The sequence below is a fragment of the Archocentrus centrarchus genome, chromosome 15 (genome assembly GCF_007364275.1).
Source record: "Archocentrus centrarchus isolate MPI-CPG fArcCen1 chromosome 15, fArcCen1, whole genome shotgun sequence".
Lineage (NCBI taxonomy): Eukaryota > Metazoa > Chordata > Actinopteri > Cichliformes > Cichlidae > Archocentrus > Archocentrus centrarchus.
The window spans coordinates 4,612,519-4,626,192 of NC_044360.1; the positions used below are offsets into that span (position 1 = coordinate 4,612,519).

At 40.4% G+C, this 13,674-nt stretch overlaps 1 protein-coding gene across 2 annotated transcripts in view; it reads right to left on the reverse strand.

Annotated features, from left to right (window-relative positions):
• atrnl1a (attractin-like 1a) overlaps window positions 1–13,674 on the reverse strand; it is a 325,565-nt gene that overhangs the window by 273,131 nt on the left and 38,760 nt on the right. For both annotated transcript variants that reach the window (XR_004021095.1, XM_030748010.1), the window contains exons 2-3: window positions 2,275–2,358; window positions 777–890 (exon numbers count right to left, since the gene is read on the reverse strand). Coding sequence is in view for 1 of the 2 variants with exons in the window: in XM_030748010.1 (XP_030603870.1) it covers window positions 777–890; window positions 2,275–2,358 (198 nt within the window). In the remaining variant the exon portion in view is untranslated. The remainder of the gene's footprint in view (window positions 1–776; window positions 891–2,274; window positions 2,359–13,674) is intronic.

The window sequence follows — 13,674 nt, forward strand, 5'->3', positions numbered from 1 at the left end:
TAACAGAAGGTTTTCTGAAATATTGTTGTGTATGATGGGCTCTAGCCTGAAAGCACTGCCACTCCACAGAAAATATATGACAGTAATTAGCCTTAAAGTAAAACAACACTGCAGTGCGGAGGCATATTAAATTTTGTTTGATGATGTTTTTCAGTGTCACTTTTAATCCATGCAACTCACTGCAAACGTACCATTGCCCACACTGAGCCTGAGCTCCCTGCTGCAACTAGTGTTTATTTTTACAATGCAAAGTGCATGTACCCATCCGTAAGGAACAATTTAAGCTTACTTACTGTAGGTAATAATGCTATACAAGTCGAGACTATGTATAATCAAATGGCAGATTATATTTTTCTCGCAATAGTCCAAATTGGCTCCTTACAGAAACGACTGAACTCTTAACCAGAGATAAGCCTCAATAGATTAGAATAAGTGGGAGGTTGGTAAAATATTGTGGTATTACGGTTTTTAATGAATTTGCATGAAATGAAAGACTTCCACCCACACGCTTGTAGATTGTTCTTTGGAGAGAAAAAAAAAAAAAGTAGGCAATAAATAATAAGTGGCATTCAGGGATAATGTGAGTAACTGCAATATTTTCTTTCTATTATTGCTGTATTGTGGCAAGGCAGCAATTATGAGGTCTATTGTTTGGCCGTATGTGGAGTCATTTGACTGCACAAGTGGCACTTTTGAAGCAGCGCCAGAGGCTACCTGAGTCATTTCCATATTTCCTCCACTGCACAGCTCTCCTATTCAGAATAGCAGGTGCTCACCTGAAGACAGCAATCAAAGGGGCATAAATGGAGTCTCCATCATAGATGTACATGTGGTCCCAGCTGCACTCTGTGGCAAAGTGATTGAAGCGCAGCCTGAGTACAGCATTAGGGCTGGGACACAGGGAGAGAGGGAATGCAGAATAAATAGATGTGACAAACATACACTTGATAAATACATATTACCTGGATGCTTCATATGATTCTTACTTTACAAAAGCATCTCGGCTAGCCATAAAGTCTGCGGTTATGATCATTAATCAGCAGTTCAGAGATTCACACCCAGCACAGAAAATCTTTGTTCTATAATGCAAAGCTGCCAGAAGATGCATTTGGCTCAGTATTTATTGACATGCAGATTATTAGTAGCCTGGTTTTGTAAAGCTTCTGGTTTCAGAACAATGAAATTATCTTTTACTCCAGTTTTAGGTAAACCTGCACACGATAATTAGAGGATTTGAGAAACTGTGAAGGTAAACACCAAGTTTCTAATCACTGTCTGCCATATGATGCCTAATGATGATTAATGTGATAAAGATCTAGAATGAGATTTCATAGCAACCTGTAATTTTAAACTTTGATATTTCTCAAGGAGGGTCATTTGCTTTTCCTTGCATGCGCCAGTTAAGTCGAGGGTGGCAACAAAATCTCTAAAAATCATTTTCTGGAGACCACAAACATCTGGACTATGCTATCTTTTCTGTTCTGTCACCAAATACCTACGCAAACGCTCCTAAATGCAGTACCATGAGTCCCATTTACATGGCAAGTTGAAAGTTGAAATGTGTTGGCAAAGCATGCACAAAAGCACTTTTGCCTGCTACAATGGAGCCTTGTGGTTGTGCAAAGAAGTCTGAAAATCACATTTTCATTCACAGTCCATGAATATCTGCACCAAATCTCCTGGCAATCCATCCAGTACTTGAAGCCCTCTGAGGTAAGTGTGTGATTTCAGGTTATACAAATTAAATCAGCTTTAACTGACTTGTGAGTCAGTTTTTCTCAGGGATAAATGCAGCTACTGTAGTAAAATAAGTCATTACATATATAATGCTACCAATATATTACTGAGTCTATAATGAAGGGCAGCTTCAGTATTTCCCATGGTGGTCACGGGAATCTTCATTGCTTTGCCCAGAGCTAAGCTAACAAGCCAGAGCATCCAGATGAATGTATAATCTTACAAACTGTGTTAGAAAATAATTTGCTGTCATTCTGTGACTTTTACATGGTGGTCCAACACTGTATACTACATTTAGTGCAAGCAATCGTTGTATTTCCACAACAAGAGAATAAAATAACAAATATAGCACTTTCAGTTGGTGCAGCAACTCCAGAGCACAGTAGCTACTATACTGACAGACAAACACCTTCTTTTTACAGAGTAATACAGTTCTCCTTATCTAGAGCCCTTAAGTCAGATACAGATACACTTTATCCAAGTGGAAGTAAGAAAGATTAATGATGACATGTGGAGGATAAAAACAGTGGTACTTACAATCCTTCTATTAACCAAGTGCACTTGGTCTTGTACTTGTAGTTGAATGGACCATCTGTGAGAGAGCCTGACAGGTCCGTTAACCTGCAGGAAGAGACACGGGGGCCAGAAAATTCAACACAATTTAAAAAGCTCAAAATCATAAAGAATCTGTATCAAACAGAAAAGTCTGAGGGAGTTTATGACCCGGTTCATGAAAAACAAACAAACAAACAAACAAACATGAAATAAGAACCCAAAGCAGACAAAATTAGAGTTGAAATCTTATCTTGTGACCCCTACAAAACAAAGACATTCATTCTTACTTCAGTGAGGGTCTCCATCAGTGATATCATGTGAAATCCAGGAGTTGTAACTGGGCTTAATGTTTGATTTACTACTACCAGATCCAGTGTGACAGTCCTGCAGGCACACCTGACAGGACGTGATGATGGCAGTGAGCTTTTCTTTTTTTTTTTTCCCTCCTTATTTCAGATTATTTCTTGGCAAAAAAACCAGAAGGAAAAATGTTTGTTTCAAACAAACATGAGAAAAAGAAGAAGCTGCCATTCTTCCTACTGAATACCTCATATAATTTGAATTTAACAGAATGCCTTAAATTACTTACAATAAACATTCATTTGGTGACTGCATAGTAAATCTTTGGCAAAATGAATGAATGAACACTTAACTATATATATTACAGAAGACCATGATCAATGAGAGGAAGCTAATATTAAGGCTGGAGTTTGAGAGCCTTCAATACAAAGAAACAATACTGAACAACACGGATATAATGAGCTGACCCTGGCAGGAGAGAGCACTGTTAAAGAACTAGCTGATGCCAAACTGCCTGCAATGATGGATGCATCCACCGTGCTGAGGATGAAGACACAAAGCTACACAAACTGGGATGCAACTACGCCAACTCACTGGCAAAGTCCTCTCAGAAAAGCTGCCTGCAAACATCAGCAAGCTCTACTCACTATCACCACTACCAAAGATCACAGAAACGAGTGTGCTCACACACTTTGGTTAAGCTCAAGAACATAATGTGTAGAGAAGAAGGCTGGAAGCCAGGAGGGACATTAGTCGGTAACGTGGCCTGTTCTCGCTTCAGCACTTCTCCCACGCTGTCAAATTCACCTCATTCAATAATCTATCTGTCCACACAGCCAATCAGCCTCTTATAACCAATCTTTTAATCCACTGTGATCTTCCACTTTCCCTTTGAAACTTCACGGCAAGGAAATCCTTCTCTTCCTCATCTCCATCTCATCTGGGTTGTCCAGGGCACCTCGTCTAAAGTCTCCATGAGCCATCAGTTTACCTCCACCAGTGAGGAGTCTCTGGGGTGGATGGGTGGGTGGTGCGTAGGGGGTCATTTCAGTTTAATTTTTACTGCTTAAAAATGTTTGATTTTAATTAGTTTTTATGTTTGCTGTGTTCATTTTAGTCTTTTTAAATGTTATTATATGGAGGGCAAATATTGTTCAGAAGTTGTGCATACAGTAGGTGTTACAATATAACCAAAGCACCTTTTAAAGGCAGGCGACTGAACGGCACACAGACATCCCAAATCTCAATAAACAGATACACCAAAGCCTACGACTAAAACTAACGTTCCTGAATATTTTTATGTTGTTTCACTAAATTTTGTAACCTTGCAACATTGTTTCAGTGTGTCCTCTTTTTATTTTAGTTAGCTTGCCTACTTTCAGGTAATGAACTCTAATGAACTCGGTCCAATCACCATCTTCTGCCTTCATCTGGGGTTCTTCTCTGCGACATCCCTTCTCATCTGAGTCGACCTGCCAAAGAATACTTAACATCCTGCATGTCTGAATTTCTCCCTTTGGTTTCAGCCGCTTTCTTTTTCAGCACCACCCACCACATCAGAAACCACCTTTCCCACCATCTCCCCTTTTGTCCCCATCTCCTTGTGCTGTACTTGGAACCAAAGAGCGCCCAACATGGCTATGCTTTGCAATCATAGTAATAATTATCATTTTCCCAGGCAGCCGGCCTAACAAGCGTCTCAAACTGATTCAGACTGACTGACAGATTGGCAGAATAACAGCATGAGTGGACTAAACATGGTATCCCACTAATATCAAGGTGAGACAGGCCATGAAGCTGTTGCTATAGCAATCCTAACATGACCAATTCATGTGGCATCTGTAAAAACCAAGACGGTGGTAACCAGCCATCACACTTGTCAATCAAAGTAATCCCATGCTCGAGGGAAAAATATGAAACCCGCCACACGCGCACGCACGCACGCACACACACACACACAAAACATATCAGCATCACATACAGTGAAGACGTCGCAGGCTGCCGCCGGTTCAACACTGTGTTACTGTGTGACTGTGTGTGTTCATTATCTAAGCCCTCAGTGTCACTGCAGGATCTGTGCTCGCAGTGGCACGCTGCCAGGCCAGAAGAAAAGAAAGAAGAAAAATGGAGTGAAACTCATTTTTCTTGTGTCTTTGGGGGGTGAAAAGCATAAAGCGAGATAACAGAGACACAGACACAGTAGATAAAACTTGATAGAATCCACAAAATCACAACACGAGGCAAGCCCGTGAGCTAATTCTGAAACGCAAATCAAAAACGCCGTAAATCAGTCTGACAGTCTGTTTTGAGAAGTTTGGTATCAATGAAGATAATTCACTGGTGTAATGTCGGTCTGTCTGAATATCCTAATCCAGGTTTATGAACTGCGTCCTGTGATAAGCCAACTGAAAAGAACTAGTCCTACAATCACTGTAACGTGATTTCACCTGACCCTTGCAGCTCTAAGGTCATGTGAAACATGAAATAGATTATTCGGTACTTTAAGCCAAATAAACTTTATTGTACTCGAGCATAGTGCTTGACATGAAATATAGAAAAAAAGACAGTAAATCATGAAAAGCATATAATGCAGTAATAATGCATTATATGCGTATCAAACATAAAACAGTGCTTGAAAACAAAACACCATTAAAAGGTCTCTAGCAATACATACAGCATGCAAACATGCAAAAAAAGGCATATACAAATACAAATGTACACCTTGATATATAATGTATATACATGTACTCAGCCATATAAAAGGGGGTGTTTTGACTTCTCCTACCTACTGCAGCTTCATAACTCTGAATAGAAGCATCCATCAAATCAGTAAAGCACTGCTCTATTTATCTCTGCCATGATGCTGCTCACGCCCAGTTCACCTGATAACTCCGCCATCAATTTTGCAAAACACTTTCTGCTGCTATTCCAGTACAGCATTTCATAAGCCTGGAAACCACACCTGCATCAGCAGCACTTACTTTCACAAGAAACTCTAAAAGCTGTTACACTTCCACTAATTTATGTAGCAAAAACGCAACAGTTTTCCCATTAAATTTGAGGTGATTTCTTATAAGTAACAAAAAACTGTGTATATTGGGACAAATATGACAATTAAACTTTTTTGTTACCAACGATAACAGTTATTTTCTTTTACTCTACAGATTGCTTTTATCGTCATTTATTCACCGTTTGTTCTCTTTAACATCAGCTCAGACATTTTCAGATTTGACTAATTCAGATCAGTTCAATTTTATTTACATAGCACCAAATCACAACAAACAGTTGCCTAGAGGTGCTTTATACTGTGAGGTAAAGACTATACAACAATCCAGAGAAAACCCAACAATCAAAATGACTAATTGTTTCAACTCTAAACAGTCACCTCAAGGCGCTTCATGAGCTCAGCCACTGCTGCCTTGCTTGGCTGCTGCTGTTGTGTTGACACTGTAATCAGCGGCACCGCCCTGCACACACTGCTTCCAAAGTCCCCTAAGGTAACATAAAAATGGTTACTGTGAAACCAAGATATCTACTTACATTTATACTGCATTTACATTTCTGTATCATTGTACACAAACGTCCTGAAATACTGTGTTTACACAGTGAAATGAGGTATTATTACATTACACTGACTGTCCTACCAGAGAAAATAAAACCCTTTGTCTGCTGTACACCAGTGTCAAAGAAGCTGCTGTCTTACCACCACTAGGCACTTAACCGGTTACCACCGCAGAAGCCATCCTGAACAACTCTGATCACCCACTTCTTTGTGAAACAAAAAACATCAGTACTGGAAGACTCCCCTCTCTCCATTGTAAAATGGACAGAAAATCAGTCGTAACCACAGCCATCAGGCTTTTCACTTCTCATACAAATAGCAGATGAGCTATGACAGACATATGAATTTCTCTCTGGGATCAATAAAGTTATTCTTAAAAGTTGCAGTCTTACACGCCTCTCTGCAGCTTCTCTCCTCCTGCCATCCCCCCAAAACCCCATCCCCATAGAGTCGGTGCCTGCTCCCAGACCACCAAAAAACAAAGCTAAAATCAGCAAAAAGCTATTTAAGCATAAAAATTCAAAAACAATAAATAATACAGCTTCATCAACTGCACCAAAAAATAAAACAATTAAATGTGGATTGTTAAACATTAGGTGTCTCTCTTCCAAGTCCCTATTAGTAAATGATTTAATAGTTGATCAACGTATTGATTTATTCTGCCTTACAGAAACCTGGTTGATTCGGTGGCGCTGTCACTTGGTGTTGGCTCTCACTGCGGTATTGTATCACTTCCTGTTCCTGTTTCGGAGCACAGTGTTTTGCTGTCTGTTAGCTGTTATATCTGTATAACTAGATTTATCTGAATAATAACATATTTTAGTGTAATCTTCACCTACTTTAAATAGCATACTCTTTGCTGAATCACCTGTATTCACATTATTCACTTTATTTGTTTTTAGAAATTCGCTAGCTTAGCTCAGCTAGTAGCTTAGCCCTTAGCCGACTCACTACCAGCATGGCTTCTTCTCCTGTCTCTCCTGCACTTTCCTGCTCTGGGTGTCACATGTTTAGTTACTCCTCGGCCTCCTTTAGCAGTAACGGTACTTGTAATAAATGTAGTCTGTTTGTAGCTCTGGAGGCCAGGCTTTCTGAACTGGAGACTCGGCTCCGCACCCTGGAAAATCCTACATCTAGCCAGGCCCCTGTAGCGAGTGCGGACCATGGTAGCTTAGCCGCCGTTAGCTCCCCCCCAGCAGATCACGAGCAGCAGGGAAAACAGGCCAGCTGGGTGACGGTGAGGAGGAAGCGTAGTCCTAAGCAGAAGCCCCGGGTACACCACCAACCTGTTCACGTCTCTAACCGTTTTTCTCCACTCGGCGACACACCCGCCGAGGAACAAACTCTGGTTATTGGCGACTCTGTTTTGAGAAACGTGAAGCTAGAGACACCGGCGACCATATTCAAATGTCTTCCAGGGGCCAGAGCAGGCGACATTCATGGAAATTTGAAACTGCTGGCTAAGGCTAATCGTAGATTTGGTAAGATCGTTATTCACGTCGGCAGTAATGACACCCGGTTACGCCAATCGGAGGTCACTAAAATTAATATTGACTCGGTGTGTAACTTTGCAAAAACGATGTCGGACTCTGTAGTTTTCTCTGGGCCCCTCCCCAATCAGACCAGGAGCGACATGTTTAGCCGCATGTTCTCCTTGAATCGCTGGCTGTCTGAGTGGTGTCCAAAAAATGACGTGGGCTTCATAGATAACTGGCAAAGTTTCTGGGGAAAACCTGGTCTTGTTAGGAGAGACGGCATCCATCCCACTTTGGATGGAGCAGCTCTCATTTCTAGAAATCTGGCCAAATTTATTAACCCTCCTAAAAACTGACTACCCAGGGTTGAGACCAGGAAGCAGAGCTGCAGTCTTACACGCCTCTCTGCAGCTTCTCTCCTCCTGCCATCCCCCCAAAACCCCATCCCCATAGAGTCGGTGCCTGCTCCCAGACCACCAAACACCAAAGCTAAAAAAAGCAAAAAGCTATTTAAGCATAAAAATTCAAAAACAATAAATAATACAGCTTCATCAACTGCACCAAAGAATAAAACAATTAAATGTGGATTGTTAAACATTAGGTCTCTCTCTTCCAAGTCCCTATTAGTAAATGATTTAATAATTGATCAACGTATTGATTTATTCTGCCTTACAGAAACCTGGTTACAGCAGGATGAATATGTTAGTTTAAATGAATCAACACCCCCGAGTCACAGTAACTGTCAGAATGCTCGAAGCACAGGTCGAGGAGGAGGATTAGCTGCAATCTTCAATTCCAGCTTATTCATTAATCAAAGACCCAGACAAAGTTTTCATTCTTTTGAAAGCCTGACTCTTAGTCTTGTCCATCCTAATTGGGAAAATCAAAAACCTGTTTTATTTGTTATTATCTATCGTCCACCTGGTCCTTACTCAGAGTTTCTGTCTGATTTCTCAGACTTTTTATCTGATTTAGTGCTCAGTTCAGATAAAATAATTATAGTGGGTGATTTTAACATCTATGTAGATGCTGAGAATGACAGCCTCAACACTGCATTTAATCTATTGTTAGATTCAATTGGCTTCTCTCAAAATGTAAAGGAGCCCACCCACCACTTTAATCATACTCTGGATCTTGTCCTGACATATGGCATAGAAACTGAAGACTTAACAGTATTCCCTGAAAGCCCCCTTCTGTCTGATCATTTCTTAGTAACATTTACATTTACTTTAATGGATTACACAGCAGTGGGGAATAAGTTTTATTACAGTAGAAGTCTTTCTGAAAGTGCTGTAACTATGTTTAAGGATCTAATTCCTTCATTGTTATGCTCTTCAGTGCCAACACAGTGCAGAGCAGCTACCTAAACTCTGCTCCCAGTGAGGTTGATTATCTCGTCAATAGTTTTACATCCTCACTGCGTATAACTTTGGATACTGTGGCTCCTCTGAAAAGGAAAGCTTCAAATCAGAAGTGCCTGACTCCGTGGTATAATGCACAAACGCACAGCTTAAAGCAGATAACCCGAAAGCTGGAGAGGGAATGGCGTCTCACTAAATTAGAAGATGCTCATTTAGCCTGGAAAAAGAGTTTGTTGCTCTATAAAAAAGCCCTCCATAAAGCTAGGACATCTTACTATTCATCATTAATTGAAGAAAATAAGAACAACCCCAGGTTTCTTTTCAGCACTGTAGCCAGGCTGACAAAGAGTCAGAGCTCTGTAGAGCCGAGTATTCCTTTCACGTTAACTAGTAGTGACTTCATGGATTTCTTTACAAATAAAATTTTAGACAGAGAAAAAATTATTCATAACCATCTCAAAGATTATTCTTCATGTTCGGCTGCTTTCAGCACTGCTGGTATTTGTTTAGACTCTTTTGCTCCAGTTGATCTTTCAGAGTTAACTTCAATAGTTACTTCCTCCAAACCAGCAACATGTTTGTTAGATCCCATTCCTAGTAGACTGTTCAAAGAAGTCTTTCCAATTATTGATGCTTCAATCTTAAAAATGATCAATCAGTCTTTATTAGTTGGCTATGTACCACAGACCTTCAAGGTGGCTGTAATTAAACCTCTGCTTAAAAAGCCATCACTTGACCCAGTTGTCTTAGCTAATTATAGGCCAATCTCCAACCTTCCTTTTCTCTCAAAGATTCTTGAAAGAGTAGTTGTAAAACAGCTAACTGATTATCTGCAGAGGAACGGTTTATTTGAAGAGTTTCAGTCAGGTTTCAGAATTCATCACAGTACAGAAACAGCATTAGTGAAGGTTACAAAGGATCTTCTTACAGCCTCTGACAGTGGACTCATCTCTGTTCTTGTCCTGTTGGACCTCAGTGCAGCTTTTGATACTGTTGACCATAACATTTTATTACAGAGATTAGAGCTTGCTATAGGCATTAAAGGTACTGCACTGCAGTGGTTTGAATCATATTTATCTCATAGACTCCAATTTGTTCATGTAAATGGGGAGTCTTCTTCACACACTAAGGTTAATTATGGAGTTCCACAGGGTTCTGTGTTAGGACCAATTTTATTTACATTATACATGCTTCCCTTAGGCAGTATTATTAGAAAGCACTGCATCAATTTTCATTGTTATGCAGATGATACTCAGCTTTACCTATCAATGAAGCCAGATGACACACATCAATTAGTTAAACTGCAGGAATGTCTTAAAGACATTAAGGCCTGGATGACCTCTAATTTCCTGCTTCTAAATTCAGACAAAACTGAAATTTTTGTTCTCGGCCCCACAAATCTTAGAAACATGGTGTCTAACCAGATACTTACTCTGGATGGCATTACTTTGGCCTCCAGTAACACTGTGAGAAATCTTGGAGTCATTTTTGACCAGGATATGTCCTTCAATGCACATATTAAACAAATATGTAGGACCGCTTTTTTGCATTTGCGCAATATTTCTAAAATTAGAAACATCCTTTCTCAGAGTGATGCTGAAAAGCTAATTCATGCATTTATTACTTCTAGGGTGGACTATTGTAATTCATTATTATCAGGCTGTCCTAAAAGCTCCCTGAAGCTGATTCAAAACACTGCAGGTAGAGTACTGACAGGAACTAGAAAGAGAGAGCAGATTTCTCTCATATTGGCTTCTCTTCATTGGCTCCCTGTTAAATCTAGAATAGAATTTAAAATCCTTCTCCTCACATACAAGGTCTTGAATAATCAGGCACCATCTTATCTCAAAGACCTCATAGTACCATAACACCCCAATAGAGCACTTCGCTCTCAGACTGCTGGCTTACTTGTGGTTCCTAGGATACTTAAGAGTAGAATGGGAGGCAGAGCCTTCAGCTTTCAGGCGCCTCTTCTGCGGAACCAGCTTCCAGCTTGGATTCAGGAGACAGACACCCTCTCTATTTTTAAGATTAGGCTTAAAACTTTCCTTTATGATAAAGCTTATAGTTAGGGCTGGATCAGGTGACCCTGAACCATCCCTTAGTTATGCTGCTATAGGCCTAGTCTGCTGGGGGGTTCACATAATTTACTGTTTCTCATTCACCTTATTTACTTTGTTTATACTCAGCTTTGCATTTAATCATTAGTTGATATTATTCTCTGGCTCTCTTCCACAGCATGTCTTTTCTCTCCCCTCAGCCCAACCAGTCGCGGCAGATGACCCCCCTCCCTGAGCCTGGTTCTGCTGGAGGTTTCTTCCTGTTAAAAGGGAGTTTTTCCTTTCCACTGTCGCCAAGTGCTGCTCACAGGGGGTCGTTTTGACTGTTGGGTTTTCTCTGTATTATTGTAGGGTCTTTACCCACAATACAAAGCGCATTGAGGCGACTGTTTGTTGTGATTTGGCGCTATATAAATAAAATTGAATTGAAATTGAATTGAATTGAATTGAATTGAACATGAAAACTTATTATATTTTTAACCTGTTCTTTTCACAAATCTGGAGGCAGGCATTTAGTAATTTGAAAAAATGATGTCACTGCTCATCTTTCAGGTCCCTGAGGTCCTGCAGAGCGCATGCACTCAGTTTTTGAGGCAACAAGTGTTCGCGCGAGTGAGCGTACCTGACATTTCACTACCCGGTTTCACCCCGGCCGAGGACGTCAACCAGATATTTCTGGGAAACAAGGAAAGCTAAGGGAGTGCTAACAGACTGCTGCACAGCAGGAAATGGGCTGCAGTAAATGCATTCATCCTGCCAGTATAGCACAAGCACACATATATGCACACACACACAGACACACTATATAGAGGAGGTAAAAACATATCGATGAAGAAGACCGGATGCAGCAGGACTTTGTTTTATTTCCTTTCCATCTCTCCTTCACTTCACCTCTTCCCATCTACTCCTCCATCTATCTACTTCCTATCATTCCCTGCTGATCACAGTTAGATCCTCTGGCTTTAATCCCAGATTAGAAGACAAATATTCATGTCATGCCGCTGTAATGCCTGACTTAAATGTTGATTATATTGATGATGATGATGATAACGATGATGATGATGACTGTTTCTTCAGTTTCTTACTGCTGATGATACATGAACGCCATTAATGTCTGAAATTGAATGTCTGTTCACGAGATCTATTGTCTATTTTCTTGCCTTATTACTGCACCTGGTTTATTAATGCTCACATTTTTTGAATTTAAGATCAAATTTCACATCCCATTTAAACAAGGTCACGGTGGAAACACTGTAAAACTTTCACAAAGAGCTTTGAAAGGTGAAATTAATAAAATGTGAATTCATTATCTAATTCAGAGAGAAAGAGGTAAAGGCCTACAAAGTCCCTGTCGCTCGTGCACGTTTTTTACAGTGTGGGTTTTAAATGATAGTGAAGTTCGAGGAGCCATTGCTCCATGCCAGCAACAAAAAGCCTACTTTTGGGTATTTTTATGAACCCACAACTACACCTAAAAGCAGAAAGGCTGTGCTTTGACAGTGTGAGTTCATAAGCTAAAAAAATAAAGAAAGAAAACTGGAAAGAAAAACTTTCCAGAACTTTTTTCTCTCCATACTGTTGCATGTGAGGTTAGGGCGTACTTACTGCAGGATGAAGCCTATTCCAAATGAGACGGGCAAAAATAGGGATAATGCACCCTGACAGAGAAAACACATGCAGAGAGAAGACAATTCACGCTAAAAACGAATTCCAATTACTGGAACATGCATGTGTCTGGACTGCGAGGGAAAGCTAGAAGGCCATTCATGCCTGGGCTGAATGCGAACATGCATGCAAAAAACGCCCCTCAGTCTGCTGGATAATTCAAACCTAAAACCATTCTGATGTGTGGCAGCAGTGCAAACCACTCGGCCTTTTCAGCCCATATTTTCATTACTTTAATTGTAATTTCTCATCAGACGATTACCAGAGGCCAGTGGTAATTCAGTGCGTTTTGCCAAATACTATATACTATTGTGACCGTGTGCAATGAACTTGAATGGTTGCTTCAAATGTGGCGACCAGATCTGTGACCACTCGCGGTCAGTTGGTATCTTCAAAGTAACTTTGGTGGATTAAGATGGCAATAAAACAGCATTAAGTTTGGGATTAAACAGGGTCAGTAACATGCAGCCTGTTTCTGATAATACTGACGAAAATCCCAATTTTGTTGCCATCGACATACACAGAAATTTTCATTTAACAGATATTCAGAGTCTGGAAACAGACATTCTGAAATTCCTCTTAGAGATATAGTTGCTGCAGGACAGCAACTTAACTGCAAAATTACACAGGCATCCAGCAACCTTACTTTTATATAGGAATATAACCAGAATACAACCAGTTGGTGACCAATTGAGTCCCCTGTTGCAAAGAGACACAACATAGTTGCGCTCATTGCCACAGATTGATTGCAACATGCTGATAATGTGTCTGCATTTATAAATTAGATGGCAATTATTGGCAAACCTTCACCAATCTGTCTGTCTGAGAGTGACTGCAGTCAGTCCAAGTCAAGATTGGTTGGAGTCATGTTGCCTTCCTTCTAACATGGTCAGCACAACGAAGTGCAGTCGGTGTTTCCAACAGCAAAAAAATTCAATGCAATCACTGGGTAACCAGCA